The 15865-nt window shown below is 47.1% G+C and overlaps 1 protein-coding gene and 1 long non-coding RNA gene across 11 annotated transcripts in view; one reads left to right on the forward strand and one right to left on the reverse strand.

The window, feature by feature from the left end:
- Positions 1-15865, forward strand: part of LOC145716300 (uncharacterized) — a 283741-nt gene that overhangs the window by 162701 nt on the left and 105175 nt on the right. The gene's annotated exons all lie outside the window — the stretch shown is intronic.
- GRIK4 (glutamate ionotropic receptor kainate type subunit 4) overlaps positions 1-15865 on the reverse strand; it is a 411473-nt gene that overhangs the window by 122119 nt on the left and 273489 nt on the right. For 9 of the 10 annotated variants that reach the window (XR_014138890.1, XR_014138891.1, XM_081799270.1 and 6 more), the window contains one exon: positions 15303-15356. Coding sequence is in view for 8 of the 10 variants with exons in the window: in XM_081799270.1 (XP_081655396.1) it covers positions 15303-15356 (54 nt within the window). In the remaining 2 variants the exon portion in view is untranslated. Of the gene's footprint in view, positions 1-14758; positions 15047-15302; positions 15357-15865 lie in introns of those variants that run through there. The other variant, XM_081799275.1, reaches the window with a different exon arrangement.

The following is a 15865-nucleotide window of genomic DNA, read 5'->3' on the forward strand; positions in this document are numbered from 1 at the left end:
AGGGGTTGTCTGATAATTGCCTCCTTCGAGGTGAAGTGGTTTTTTTCACCTCTGTGAGGATCTCAAAACCCCCTATCGAATGCTTCTTCGGTTTCCACCGATTTTCCTGGCAATACCGATTCTGTTCTCACATCCCCTGCCCCGCGCGGTAAGGATACAAGCGTATTTGGAAGCTCCTGCCTCAGCTTTGGAAACCAGAGCCCGCAGCGAAGCCCAGGTGCCGGGCTCCTCCCCGCAACCCAAGTTCTGGGATTAAGGCCTAACTGGGTCATTTCCATTTTCAATGATCCTGCATCTCTGCTGCTGGCGCCTGGTTCTTCCAGGATAACTGATAACAATATCTCATTCCACGCACCCCCCCCCCCAACCCAGATCCACGGATTCATCAGCCCCAGCTGAGACGACTCTTGCTTTGGGTAGACAGCAGATGAAGGAACACACATGGACTATCTCAAATAGGGTAGTTCTTGGAGAAGCCTCCCATGTCCCTTGGGAGGACTCTTGTGGTCACCTGGGCTTGCCAAGGGGAGGGGCCTCGCCCAGCCTGACTCAGTGAGTAGCCATGCATCCGCCAGCGCAGACAGACAGGGGCTTGATTCAAATGCCTCTTGTTCCACAGCCCTGCACCACGTACTATCCAGAGTACGGAGAGAGAACTTCCAGAAGCTCTGCGGAAGGAGTGGCCATGGGAAGCGTGGAGATAACACAGGTGGACCGAGGATGAGAAACGAGCCCTGCCAGTCCAGGGTTGCCTGGAGCCCCAGCTGAAGCTACACCACCTGGCGTCTTGAGTTGGGTCTGGACCCGTGCCCACTGTCCTCCGCCCCCTGGACAGCTGCCACAGCTGCCAACAGCATTCCTTCTCCAGGAAGGAGTGGCTCCTTCCCGAGGGCTCAGGCTTGGAAGGCCCTACCAGTGGGGGAGCGCAGAGAAGGGGCCAGTCTGCCGGGCCAGGCCGAGCCTGCTTCACGATAAGGAATGGGGCAGACTCTGGATTGGCAGAAGAGTGTGCCCGTCAGATACTTACTAGGAGCTGCTTCCTGAGGACATCAGGGCCAACCTGCCTGTAGGACTGGCCAAATCACCCCACTTTCCCCCCCAGGCAGCTTCAGTTCTTTCGGCCGGTGGTGCCCATCACCTTGCAGGGGGACAACTGTTCACAGCTGCCCAAGGGAGACCAAAGTGTCTCAGGCATTTGTGTCTCATGATGTTCGCTCAGGTCTACTTGGAACTCAACCCCCCCTCTTGCCCTGCCTTCCACGGGATAGTTGTAAATCAATGGCCTGCATGTGCGTGAAGTCATGAAGGCTCTGAAAGGTTCTCCCCACCCCAAAATAACCTTCCTCACCACCTTCACAGTTTTCCATATTGCCCACTTTCTTGGTTAAGGCCTCGGTTAAAAAGCAAATGTTGTCTAAGATGTTAAACCGTGTGTATCCTTCATTTAGAATGTCTTGCCCATCCCCCATCTCCACCTGGCTGAGCCCCATAGATTCTTTAAGGCCCTTTGGGGGTAGCCTTCCCCAGGAAGCTTTCTCTGAGCCTGTCAGGCTAGGCCAGGGGCCTCTTCTTTGAAGGCCCCATAATGCCCTGTGAATATCCTCATCATCACTTTATTTCACCTGTTGATTTACAATAACTTACTTGGATTTATCTCCCCCTCTATTCTGACCTCCTGGAAGATGGGACTTTATTCATCGCTGCATCCCTGACACGGTGTGTGCTCAGTTAGTGCTGATCCAGTGAATGAGTGGGCCTGTGCACCAGGGGGCCGCCTCACTCCTGGCTCGCTCTGAGAGCTCAGGCAAGTCATGCACCCTCCTCAGTTATTCTCCACAACTGGGAAATGTTGAGATTGAGTTAGATGCTCTCAGAGGTCCCCCAATTCAATGCTATCATCATCCATTTTGAGATGGGGGAGGCCCATCACCCAGCAGGAGACTGGGCTAGGCGTGGGAGACAGGCCGGCTCCTGCTGGGCAAGGGGAAGTGAAAGACCCACCTGGCTCACAAGTTAGGGGTGCTGCCCCACTTCGGGGACCTGGACTGTGGGGGGCACTGGAGGACCCTGAAAAGCCACGTAGAGGAAAGTCACCTCCTTCACGTGGAAAACATGCTGGCCTGGAGAAGTCACTCAGCCATTCATCAATATTCGTCCAATCCATGGAGTCAACAGCACATCAGAGTCGAGAGGTCTTTGGAGACCAGGGGAGAAAGGACTTGTTCAAAGTTACACGCGTGGGCAGTTAGCGGGGCAGCCAAGACAAGACCCTGAGCCTGCCAATGCCAGCTCCGGGGCTAAGAAGTCCAGCAGCTCTGCAGGGCAGATGGGGCGTCATCTGACGGGAACCTTGCTTTGCTGGCTCTGCCTCCGTCCCTCTGCGTCCCCCCACCCCCCTTCTCCAGCCCCAGCGCTCTACTGTGCTCTCTCTCAGACCCATCCCGTACCTCCGCCCCCGTGTCACTCCTCCATTCTCATCTCTAACCATCCCTCAATAAACGATTAAGGGAAGGGGCGTCTGGGTGGCTCAGTCGTTAAGCGTCTGCCTTCGGCTCAGGTCATGATCCCAGGGTCCTGGGATCGAGTCCCACATCGGGCTCCCTGCTCTGCGGGAAGCCTGCTTCTCCCTCTCCCACTCCCCCTGCTTGTGTTCCTGCTCTCGCTATGTCTCTCTCTGTCAAATAAATAAATAAAATCTTTAAAAAAAAAATAAACGATTAAGGGAAACCATATCTGTAAAACTTCCTCATGCTCCCACAGAGGCCCTAAATGCTCCCCGCTCTGGCCTCCCACACCTCGCACTGACAGCTGGAGCCCTCCAAGCGCCCCCCCATGCTGCTGCTGGCATTCCCCCAGCACACAGTAGGCACTTCATAAATCTTCATGGCATACGTGTAGTTGATTGTAGCATTTTGCAAAGGTAAGTCACTAAATCACAGCTGCCTAAGCACTTTATAATCCTATAACTTGGGCCAAGTGGCTTCCAGCAGCCAGCTACAGTTTTCCCAAGTGCAAATGTAAAGAATAATTCTTTAGTCAATACCTCCTGAATCTCCTTCTAATTCTTTCTGCCATTTCTCCTTCTGAATACACCCCCTCCCTACCAATGACCTAGCTCAGAGAACAGACACAGGAGGGCTAGCAGCCAGAGAGCACAATTTTGGACTAAGAGTTTCTCCTTTAGATGCTGGTATACCCGTGTGGGTGACCTGGAGAGATTTGTTACTATCAGATCTGCTACCTCATAGGGTTTGCATTTGGTGGGGGGTGGTGCTTGGAGGCTCAGACAGACACATGTAGAGCTTTCACTCACTCCATTACTCTTTTCCTCCTTACACTAAAAACATATTTATTCACCAAAGTGTATGGTATTATGCAGAGTGGTTCTCCTAAAAGGCTTGATAAAGGTGAAATATATAGATAGACTTAATAATTTTTACAATGAACTATACTTTAGAATCAATTGCTCTGGCACCAGAAAGTTGTCTGACTGATGGACTGTAGCCGTGGGCTAGCTGTGTGTGTGTGTGTGTGTGTGTAGCAATGTGAGTATGTGTGTATGCATGTGTGTGGACATGGATGGTGTGTGCTTTCGGAAAGGACTGCAAGCTATGGAAGGGGCTCAAGCACCATGGGAACTGTGGTTCTGACTAGGTCAGAGGCCAATTTGGAAATGTTTCCGATTCTAGCTTCGGAGTTTTGGAAAACTAGAGGCAGGACATCGGGAAACTAAGGTCTAAGGATGGAAATCCCCAACAGGGGAGTGGGCAAGGAGGGAGGGAAGGGAATAAGCCCACTGAGGGTGAGGAACTCTCCGTGTTCTTCACAACATGATGTTATAGGAATTGTTACTCCCATTTTCAAAAGGAAAGACTAAGATTCTAACCAGTGAAGTAACGTGCCCCATGTACATCTAATGCATGGCAGGGCCGGGCTTCAAACTCATGTCCTCTCTAATTTGAGGCCCTGGCTGCTTCCCTTAAACCACGCATCCATCCTCTGTCCCTACCCAAGCTCATGTGCCAAACCGTGGGGACAGCAGACAGGACTAGATAATTTCATAATGACCTTGAAAACCTGAAGGAGAGGTTTGGTCTCAAAGAGCATTGTGTTCTGGCTCCATGAGGCAGGCACTGGCCTGAAGAGGCCACTTGAGTTTGCATTTGGAGGGAGGGTTGGTGCTTGGAGGTTGGTCTGGGCACGGTGTGGCCAGGAGAGAAAGCAGCCCCAGGTGACACAGTGCACTCAGCACAATCAGCTGGATTATCTTTATACTCTTCAGCCTCTTCCGACTTCAATGATCATTCTTGGTGCTGACCTTTGGGCTCAGGTTTTGACACTGCCGCCACTCATCAGAACTCCCTGGAATCCTGTCTCTTGGATCTTGAACTAAAACACCCTTGAGAGTCCTACACGTTCTTACTTTCAAGTCTGTCCAGCCCAGAATGGAGGGAGGGCATCATACGAGACTGAGTAGTTACCATACGGGCTAAGAAAGTGCAGAGGCATCTCAGCAAAGGGGACGCTGGGCCCAACTCCTCTTGGCTGAGCTGCAGACCTTTGTGCTCATGAGCTTCATGGGGACGTGCTGAATTCCCACTGGATGCAAGGAGATAAGCTATCTCACCTGGCCAACCCTTCTGGTCCAAGAACGCTACCCTGTTATGAACTGCTCCATTCACTGACTCAGTAAGTATTTATTGAGCACCTACTATGTGCCAGTAGGCACCTGGGGTACAGGGATAGACAAGACAGACTTGGTCTCGTCTTCATGAAGTTCAAAGTCTGGTGGAGGGGTCAGATACAGAAGAAAGAATTCGCACTTGAGAAGAATGCTACAAAATACAGAACACAGGGTGCTGGGAGAGTGTCACAGGGGACCCAACCTAGTGTGGTATCAGGGGAGACTCCTTAGGGAAGTGACATTTAAATAAGACCCAAAAGATGAGTAGGTCTTGTTCACCACAGCAAGGATCAGAAGGGACAGACGGTGAGCATGCTCCCCTCCTCTGGCATCAACAGTTTCTCTCTTCCCTGTCTGGCCCGACTCCCCTTTCTGTAATAATTTTAGCAATTTCAATTACTTATGGCTAATCTCTCTGATAGACCTCTAGAAAAATAAACATAGGCTTGGTCTGCTTGACAATAAAATGAACCCAGAGGAGAAAAATTGGCTGCATAGATTCATTCTGCCCAAACAAGACAGAGACAGGGGCAGAGAAGGGTTATATCCTGCAGGACTCACTGGGACCCGGCTACTCTTTGGGGATCGGAGGAGCTGTGAGCTGAAGAGAAACTACTCCCATGGGCCACGTGGGCCCTCCAATTTCGAGGGTTGTCCCCCACCCCCATCTCCAGGAAACATCTCAGTCCGAGGGTGCGGGGAAGTGAAATGCTCCCAACGGGGTGTAGGATAAAACCAGTCCAGGGCTGAAAAGACCCTGAGAGATCACCTAACATAACGCCGTCATTTTACAGATGATGGCGTGAAGCCCAGCGAGGGGCAATAGCTTGCCTAGACCAATGCGACAGAGTGAAGTGGTTAAGGGCTTCCTGCCTGGGCTCATGATCTGGCTCCACTACTTTTGAGCTTTATGAGCCTCAGCTTGCTCATCTCTAAAATGGGGTAAAACACTGTCTTCTGCTAGAAGGGTTTTGAGGTTTACGTGCGAAAATAACGGAGAAGCATCTATTACAGAGCCTTGGATGTAGAAGGTATTCGCGAAGTCAAGCATCACTGTTATCGGGTCACTCAGGTGGTTCACAGCAGGGCTGTAACTAGAAGCACAGCTGCTTCACTGCCTGTCCCCTAGAGGATGAGGCCTCCTGTTGCCGTACCCCTGCCCCATGCCTTCCAGCACGGCACAGCCGGCACCCGGGCCCTTCTCTCTAGATTCCCCAAGGGAAAAACCCTGCCGTGCCCGCTGCCTCTCTCTACACCCCACAGATGGCAGCCTGGCCTCTGGCATGGCGGTGCCCCCCGGAGCCCAGAGTCCTGGGCCCTGCCTGGGCCACGACAGTGAAGGGGTGAGCCCAGCACCCAGCTGCCAGCCCAGGTAGCACAGCCTCCTGCTTCCAGTGCCCAGTGACTTCCTGCCTTCCGCTAACATTTCACCACTTTTGACCCTTAACCTTAAATCTCGACACCGCTCCCTGCCACAGCGGCAGCTCGTTCCTTTGGCCCAGGGCCCATCTGCACTCTCCAACAATAGATTAGGGTGATTTTATCTTTCCTATTAGGCAGTGGTTGCAAATCTCCCTGGGTTCATTAGTAGCTGGATAATCCCTCCAGATTTATTAGCTCCAAAGGTGCCTCCTCCTTTACTTCCTCTCTTTGGATGGCATCTCTGCTGTCCCAGCAGCCAACTGGGCTTTGCCCAAAGGCCCTTAATTCCTCGTGTCCTTTGTCCAAACTTCCATCAGTCTTGGAGAACAGCAGTCCACCCCCGCCAACGCCTGAGGCCGAGAGGAAGACAGAGATTCCTTCCACACTCAGGCATGGAACAAGCTCAGTGAATCTGTAATTGTCCTGGGCCTGCCCCACCTGGAGGCACAGACCCTTCCAGTTATGAGAGAGCTGATACCCTTGCATCTAGGTGCTAATCAGACTTCCACGGACAGGATCAGTTGCCCTCTAAACAGACTTGCCAGGGCTTAGCACGTTAATTGCTTTTTCCGGCACACATGAGAGATGTGTGACAATGATTAATAATTTAATAACGTGGCGGTATTACTAACTGATCACCAAGCCCATTTCCTCTTCTGCCTGGGTACACAGTAGACTATATTTTCCAACCCCCCTTCCTAGTAGGTGCAGGTCTGTGACTGAGGGCTAGCCAGTGGAATCGTGAGGAGAAAGAAATACTATGCGCCGCTCCCAGGCCTGGGCCATAACATCCTCCGGTGTCTGATCTCCATGGTTGTCTCCCATTCCTGGCCCCTAAGAGGACCTATTTATAAGCCAGAAGAAACCTAGGACTCCACATGACATGATGGAAGGCTGCCCACTGATCAGGAACATCCTTTGGGGACGTGAGTTGAATGAGAAATATACTTTCATTGTGTAAATCCAAGGGGTTTGGGGGTTTATCTGTTATAGCAGTTGGCATTATCTACCAGATCCAAAGTGCGATCAACAGCTAATTTTTAATTTTACCAAAAATTTTTGAGATGGGTATTATTATTTCCATTTTACACATGAAGAAACTGAGGTCTCCAAGAGCTTCAGGGCTGCTGAGCTAGGAAGCTCCTGACCTGGGGGTTTTCACCAGGTCTGACTGGGTTTTTATACACTGGCTACTTTCTTTCATTACAAAGCTTCTTCATCAGCTTGACTCTCAACTTCAGCCATGTACTCTTGCCTCTTTCGATTTGCAAACTCCAAACAGAAACGAGAAACACATCTGACCACATCACATCCATTAGGACGGCGATTATTAAAAAAATAAATAAAAACAAGTATTGGTAAGGATACGAAGGAACCGGAACCCTCATACATTGCTGGTGGGAATGCAAAATGGTGCAGCTGCTCCGGAAAACAGTGTGGCAGTTCTTCAAAAATTAAGCACAGAATTACCATATGATCTAGCATCTCCATTCCTAGGTATATGCCCCAAATGACTGAAAGCAGGGACTCAGGCAGCTATTTATATACTCATGTTCGTAGCAGGATTATCTACAATAGCCAAAAAGGTAAAGGAACCCAAGTATCTCCTGATGAATGAATGGATAAACAGAATGTGGTCTATACATACAGCGGAATGTTATTCAGTCTTCAAAAGGAAGGAAATGCTGACACATGAATGAACCTTGAAGACTTTACGCCAAGTGAAATAAGCCATACACAAAAGGACAAATTTTGTATTTCTGAGAGGTATCTGTATTCTGAGAGGGACTCAGAATAGGCACACTCATAGCGACAGATGATCGCCAGTGGTCGGGAAGAAGAAGGGATGGGGAGTTATTGTAACGGGTGTGAAGTTTTAGTTCAGGAAACTGAAAAGAGTTCTGGAGATGGATGGTGGTGATGTGGCTGCAAAACTTATTCCTTATTACTACTAACTGGTATGCTTAAAAATGGTTAAAATTGTCAGTTTTATGTTACGTATATTTGACCACATTATAAAGAAAAAAGAATAAAGTTCTGCTGCATGCTATCACATGGATGAACCTAGAAAACAGGATGCTACGTGAAATAAGACAGATACAAAAGGACATATATTGTCTGATTCCACTTCTATGAAATATCTAAGGAGAGGCAAATGCGTAGAGACAGAAAGGCGATAGGAGGTTACCAGGGGCTGGGAGGAGGGGGATGGGAGGTCACCGTTCCGCAGATAGAGTTTCTGTTTAGGGTGATGAAAGTTTTAGAAATAGTGATGATGGTCGGATAATACTGTGAATGCAATTAATGCCACTGAATTGTAAACTTAAAATGGCAAATCTCATGTTACATATGCTTCACCACACTAAAAACTTTCAGAAAAAAAAAAAAAGGAAGAAAGAAAGAAAGAAATCTGGATAAAGGCAGGAACCAGTGCTCAGATTGCTTATGCTTATGCATCTGTGTCTTTGGAGACTCTAAAGAGTCATTTTCTTGGTTGCCTTGCTTTGCCCCCTATTTGGGCCTGGACTCTGAACCCTCACCTTGGTCTACCTGCCACGACTTGCTTCCTTCTGGTTTCTCTCCTGATCTCTGACCAAATGCACATCATGGCTCTTAGCTTACCATTAAAGTTATCAATAAGTTTACTAATCCTCTGCCCTGGCATCCCCCCTTACCCAGGTACCTTCAGAGGCCCATTCCCACCTGTTGATCAGAGATTCGCTCTGCTGGGACTGAGTCCTGACCCATCACAACCAGAAGCAGGGCAAGAAGCTGTTTTGCCAACTGAACCTCTGAAACCAGTACAAACTACCCCAAATCGCATTTCAAAATAGATGTATAAATAAAAGCGCTGGACACCTGTTCTCTCAGCTAGCTTTGGCTCACTTCCTCTCCCGTGTCAGTTTTCCCTGGCCCCCAAAGCTCAGGGCTGGCACACTCACTCTCCTGCTGGCCACACCCTGACAGAGAGAAAAATCTGTACGTCTATAGGGTCAACTGCATTGACGGTTTAGAAGTTTGACTCATGATGGAGATTCTTCTCCCAACTCTTATGTTGGGTAATTAACTAGTCAAATCTAGAGCAGTCAATTGGATTTATTTATTACAGAAGCCCTAACTCAACCAGCCTTCTTTTTCAAATGAAAAAAAAATTTTTTTTTCATTTTCATGGAAATGTAATTGACATACAAAATTACATTAGTTTCAGATGTATGGCATAGTGATTTGACAATAATATATATTACGAAACGCTCACCATGGCAAATGTAGTTACCATCTGTCACCATATAAAGTTATTATAATATTATTGACTATATTTTCTATGCTGTACTTTTCATCCCTTTAATTTATTTTTTTCATAACTGGAAGTTTGTAACATCTTAATCCCCTTCACACATTTCACCCATCCCCCAGTGGCCTCCCCTCTGGCGACCACCAATTTCTTCTCTATGTTTGAGTCTCTATTTTTGTTGTTGTTGTTGTTGTTCACTTGTTTTGTTTTTTAGGTTCCATATGCAAATAGAATCATATAGTATTTGTTTCTGTCTGACTTATTTTACTTAGCATAATACCCTCTAAGTCCATCCATGTTATCACAAATAGCAAGACCTCATTCTTTTTTTTTAAAGATTTTACCCATCCATTTGACAGAGAGCGAGAGTGTGTGCACAAGCAGGGGGAGTGGCAGGCAGAGGGAGGAGAAGGAGAAGCGGGCTCCCCACCGAGCAAGGAGCCCGACGCGGGGCTCGATCCCAGGACCCCGGGACCACGACCCAAGCCGAAGGCAGACGCCTAACTGACTGAGCCACCCAGGCGCCCCAAGATCTCATTCTTTTTTTTTTGGTTTTTATTTTATTTTATTTATTTATTTATTTATTGTGGGTTTTTTTGGTTTTTTTTTATTCTTATGTTAATCCCCATACATTACATCATTAGTTTTAGATGTAGTGTTCCATGATTCATTGTTTGTGCATAACACCCAGTGCTCCATGCAGAATGTGCCCTCCTCAATACCCACCACCAGGCTAACCCATCCTCCCACCCCCCTCCCCTCTAGAACCCTCAGTTTGTTTTTCAGAGTCCACTGTCTCTCATGGTTCGTCTACCCCTCTGATTTCCCCCGCTTCATTCTTCCCCTCCTGCTACCTTCTTCTTCTTCTTTTTTTTTTTTTCTTAACATATATTGCATTATTTGTTTCAGAGGTACAGATCTGAGATTCAACAGTCTTGCACCATTCACAGCGCTTACCAGAGCACATACCCTCCCCAGTGTCTATCACCCAGTCACCCCATCCCTCCCACCCCACCCCCCACTCCAGCAACCCTCAGTTTGTTTCCTGCAATTAAGAATTCCTCATATCAGTGGATCGCATTCTTTTTTATGCTGAGTAATATGCCATTACACACACACGCCACATCTTCTTTATCCATTCATCTATCGATGCACGCTTAGGTTGCTTCCATATCTTGGCTATTGTAAGTAATGCTGCTATAAACATAGAGGGTGTGTATATCTTTTTGAATCAGTGTTTTCGTTTTCTTTGGCTAAACAGACCCAGAAGTTGTATTACTGGATCTAACGGTACTTAGATGGCCAACAGACACATGATCAGATGTTCAACATCACTGATCATCAGGGCAATGCAAATCAAAACCACAATGAGATATCACTTTACACCCGTCAGAATGGCTAAAATCAAAAAGACAAGAAATAACAAGTGTTGGTGAGGACGTGGAGAAATCTGAACCCTCATGCACTGCTGGTGGGAACGTAATTGGTGCAGCCCCTCTGGAAAACAGTACGGCAGCTCCTCAAAAAACTAAAAATACAGGTATCAATCAGCCTTCTTAATGCCTGGATGGGAATGAAGAATGAGAACGGACACACACAAACCCTACTCTGGTCAGTTCAGTCACGTATAATACCTAAACTACCAAGTTCAATTCATTCTCTGCAAACAAATCAGATGGCATTATAAGAGTCACTTTTACTGGCCATTAGAGGCTGGGCAGAAAAAATAGTATCTCTTGTTCTTTTCATGAGAAGCATAAACAGAACTTCATAAAATAATACCTCCTCTTTACTAAACCTGTATTATGAGCCAGTTGCTATCTGGATACCATCTCCTGAGGCACATATTAATAGTGTCCACTTACAGACGAGGTCTCTGAGGCTCAGAGAGGTTAAGTTACTCGCACAGGATCACACAGCCGGTAGCTAGTCAAACCAGAGTTCTAAATCACGTCTACCTAATGCCAAGGCCCATGCCTTTCCAGCTCATGCGCTAACTTTCAAAAAGCTAATCTGACCACCTGCTGTATCACCGTGGCAGAGATCAGAGCTGGGCCATGATGGATATCCCTGAGGAATTCAGAATAGAAATAAAGAAGTATGAAAGGCTGGGTGGCATCTGAATGGGGGTCGGGGGGGGAAGGATGGGAGAAGCACGGAGGGTAACTCATTCCCTCTGTACAGAGCCCCTCTCCCTCTGTTCTGAGACTCCAAGGGCAATTGGGCAGGAAGAATGGACTTAAAAGGTAGTTTCTTTCCTCTTAATAGGGGCCTGTCCTTTCCAGAAAGTCAAAGCACTCACAAGAGGCTTCCAGAATATCCTCCCACTGACTGATTTTTACAGTGGCCCTGCTTCTATTTTCCTGAATATTACTCAGCCATCATCATTCATACAGTTACTGTTTTGATTTCCCCTTGCAAACTTACAAACTGTGTGAGTCCTGTTAATTCTACGTTCAAAGAACTCTCTGACTGAGGCAGGTTCCCAGAGCTCAGCTTGTTCAGTTCCATGCCCCCAGAAAAGGAGAAAGCTCTTTGAAACCTGAAAGTATCACAGAGTTATAAAAAAAATATGATGCCTTAGAAACCCGTAGTACTTTTCAATTTATAATGCATTTTTACCTATCCTTGTAAGGTTTTAGTATCCCTGTTTTACAAATGACAAAACAGGCTTAGAGAGTCAGTGAGACTCCCCCAAAGCGTATAAGGCAAAGTGGGGTGTTGACCTGAGTCTCTTGACTTCATAAGCCTGTGATTTTTCTCACTAGATAAATCATCACACTCATTATTATCAGTCCTGAGAAGAGGTAGTGGGGGATGCTTTCTTCACAATCTCCAAGCCAAGCAACTCCACCTTATTCTAGGGACTGTCCTGGGAACTCACATTCCAAATGACTGGCCTCCTTCCATCTGCTAACTCACCACTGTGCTTCCTTGTTGCTCAGCTCTGTCTTCCTCTGCTGATGTGGCTGCCTAATGTGAGGGGGGCCCCTGGCCTGCCTCTTCCCTCTGCTTCCCAGCCTCCCCAGATGGAGTCCAGTTTACTTTAATCTCCCTTTATTGCTCCGCCAACTTGCCCAGGCTCCCCCAGGCGTCTCCTTACTTTAAGCAAATGCTCCTGCATTGCTCTGGGACTAGTCTAATCCTCTTCTCCCTTTTTACATGTTAATGTTCTAATTTACAGCAGCAGTAGAAAAAAATAGATAAATAAGCAAACAAAGAAATTCCTTCTGCTTTCCATTTTGCGGGGTAGCGCCAGGGAGGGGGCGGGAGGGGGGCTTCTAGGGTACTGGTTGGGTTCTATTTTTGGGTCTGGGAGCTGCTTACACAGGTGTGCTCACTTGGAAAATGTCCCCTAGGCTGTGCACATATGATCTGTGTGGTCTTCTACATGCATGCTAGAATTCAAATACAAATTCCAGCAATGGAGCAGGTAGTTTTGTGGTGGTGGCAGCAAATGAGAGAATGCTGAATGGCTCTCTGGTAAGTCTGTTATGGTGGGAGACCCTATACCAGAAAAGAAGCTACACTCAATTCCTCTAAGATGTCTCTACTCTGAGAGCAAAGGCCTCAGGACGCTTCAGGGTTAACAATTCCACCGCGGCCCCAAGAAAAGGCTGTTCATAAAAACCTATGGCTGGAAATGAAGAAGGATTATAGGGTCCGAGGCTGTCTCTTTGGACAGGCATCTTCTCGACCTCGCAGGCCATTTCAGGAGATCTGGTCCCTCAATCCAGGGAGGGACACCGCACCATCTCCTAGGTCACCCCATCACATCACACATGCCGACCAAGAAAGTCATAACTGCTCGGGAAACTTTCTCATTTTAAGATTTAAGAGTCAAATCTGTAGAAGGTTGTATTCTGCTTCCTAACTTAGCAAGGATCTTAAAATTAATGGACATCTGCCTTACATCCTCTAAATAGGTAACTTTCAAGGATGGATGTAAATAGATAAGTGAATAGTCATTAACTGGCACGCCCATCCCCAGAGCAGTCCATAGGTCCGAAATGACTCACTGTTTCCTGGACAGGCCAAATCTCAAATCTCCAAGTATGTGGATATGCTGTCCCTTAACCCAGAATGCTCTTCTTTTCTTTATCTAGAAAAAAAACCCTACCCCCCTATTAGGGCACAGCCTAAAGGCCCCTTCTTTGGTGAAGCCTTTCCTGCCTGCTCCAGGATCTAGAGCATTTTATACACACATCTAATAGAATTTACCACTTTGCACTACAATAAGTACTTTGAGTTTTTCAAAGGCAGCCTTTGTTTCTTATTCCTATGTTAATCCCTAATGCCTGGTCCAGTCCCTGCTACATAAGAGGTGCTCAAAAGCACGTCGACATGGACGGGCCACTGAGTTAAGTGCTCTTGACATCTCATGCATTTATAAAATAAAATAAACCCCTTCTCTGAATGATTGTTTCTAACAGCTCTATTTGTAACAGCCAAACACAGGAAGGAACCAAAATGTCTCTCAGTAGGTGGATGGTTCAGCCGACGGTGGTACATCTATACTGAGAAATACGACTCAGCCATAAAAAGGAGCAAACTATTGATTCAGGCAACAATTTGGATGGTCTCAAGGGCATTACACTGAGTGAGAAATGTCAGATACTGCATGATTCCATTTATATAACATCCTTAAAGTTATAAAAGTGTCGAAATGGAGAATGGATTAGTGGTTGCTACGGGTTAGGGGTGGTGGGAAGGCGGGCCATGGGTGAGACCATAAAATGGCGGCATGAGGGAGATCTTTGTGGTGGTGGGATGGTGTTGTCCTGGTTCCAGTGGGCTTGACGCACATCTACATAGGATGGACAGATTGGATGTTCTGATATTCCGGTTTTGATATCGTATGACCATTATGTAAGATGTAACTACTGGAGGAAATGTGGTTAAAGTTAAATGGTACCACTCTATGCTATCTTTGCAACTCCTGTGAATCTATAATCATTTCAAGTAAAAAGTCATAACATTTTTTTTTTTAAAAAAAACCAGTTCTCCGAGGTTCTTCCTATTCTCTGAGTGTGTATCCTTCACAATGACCATTCCCATTTCTTAATATGATACAGCTTCAGAATGCTTCCATGGAGATTAAACTACGCCATTTCAAAATGGCTGCAACTCTACAACATATGTGCTCTTATCCCCATTTTACAGATAAGGAAACTGAGGCTCAGGGCTCGTTGAAGGGTGCACAGTTGGTGTGTGGCAAAGCTGGTGCTCCAACCTGACTCAATACAATTTCTATAAACCTGTTTTCTCATCTGCAAAATGAGGGGATGCAGCCATAACAGCCCCTGTAGGTGCATCCAGTTCTAACACTGTATGACATGTGTACTTTTTTTTTTTTAAAGATTTTATTTATTTATTTATTTGAGAGAGAGAATGAGAGAATGAGATAGAGAGAGCATGAGAGGGGGGAGGGTCAGAGGGAGAAGCAGACTCCCCGCCGAGCAGGGAGCCCGACGCGGGACTCGATCCCGGGACTCCAGGATCATGACCTGAGCCGAAGGCAGTCGCTTAACCGACTGAGCCACCCAGGCGCCCCTGACATGTGTACTTTTGTGCCCTAGCTGTCCTATTTCTGACTTAGCATAAGGGTCTGGCAACGTGGCGACTGGACGGCAGGCCAGTAACTGGACCTACAGAGGAGACACATCCATCAAAGGACTCAGTGCTAGGTAGCCGGTGGCATTTGGATGGAGGCATTAGACTCCCCAAATTCCCAATCTCCCAAGGCCAGTAACGTTTCTACAATGCCTTGCCTCTCTGGGTAACTTCTGTTTCTCTCCTTTGATTTCCCCCACTCCCCATCTCCCAAGCTTCATTCCATCACACCCCACTGACCCTAGTTATTCATACTCTACGCCAAGGAGGTGAGCTGTGAAAATGTCTTACCAGATTAGTGAAGATGTATGTATAATAGGCCGACACCATCCCTAGTTCAGCTGCCTGCAAAGGGAAGAGAGGGAGATTAGACAGAAAACAAAAACTCACTGGAAGTGAATGAGCACTGAGGGTTCCAAGCGTCCATCATTTGTCTGACCCACTACCCTTCAGTTCTTACGCTGCCCTTGACTTGGGAGGATGGAGAACAGAAACATTGGCCTCTAGAGTAGGGTGTCTCCACTGCCACTCTGCTCTCTACCCTTGCAGTGACATTCGTAGAAGCTGACATTCTCATGCACAACACATTCCCATGGACATAACCAGATATTACAGGAAACCAAAATGACTTTCAAGGAAATGAAGTAAATAATAAAACATGAAAATCATTATCTCCCAAACTATTAGCAATCACAGTGGCTACCATGTACCCACTATTTAGCATGGGCCAGGTACTAGAAAGCATTTCACTTGGCCTAAGTCGATGCGGTAGGGTTATCATTCCTCCTCTATCCACCCCCATCTGACAGCTGAAGACTCTTGAAACACCAAAAGGCCTTGTAACTTGCACAAGA

This window comes from Leptonychotes weddellii, chromosome 11 (genome assembly GCF_054177405.1).
Source record: "Leptonychotes weddellii isolate Sample4059 chromosome 11, ASM5417740v2, whole genome shotgun sequence".
NCBI lineage: Eukaryota > Metazoa > Chordata > Mammalia > Carnivora > Phocidae > Leptonychotes > Leptonychotes weddellii.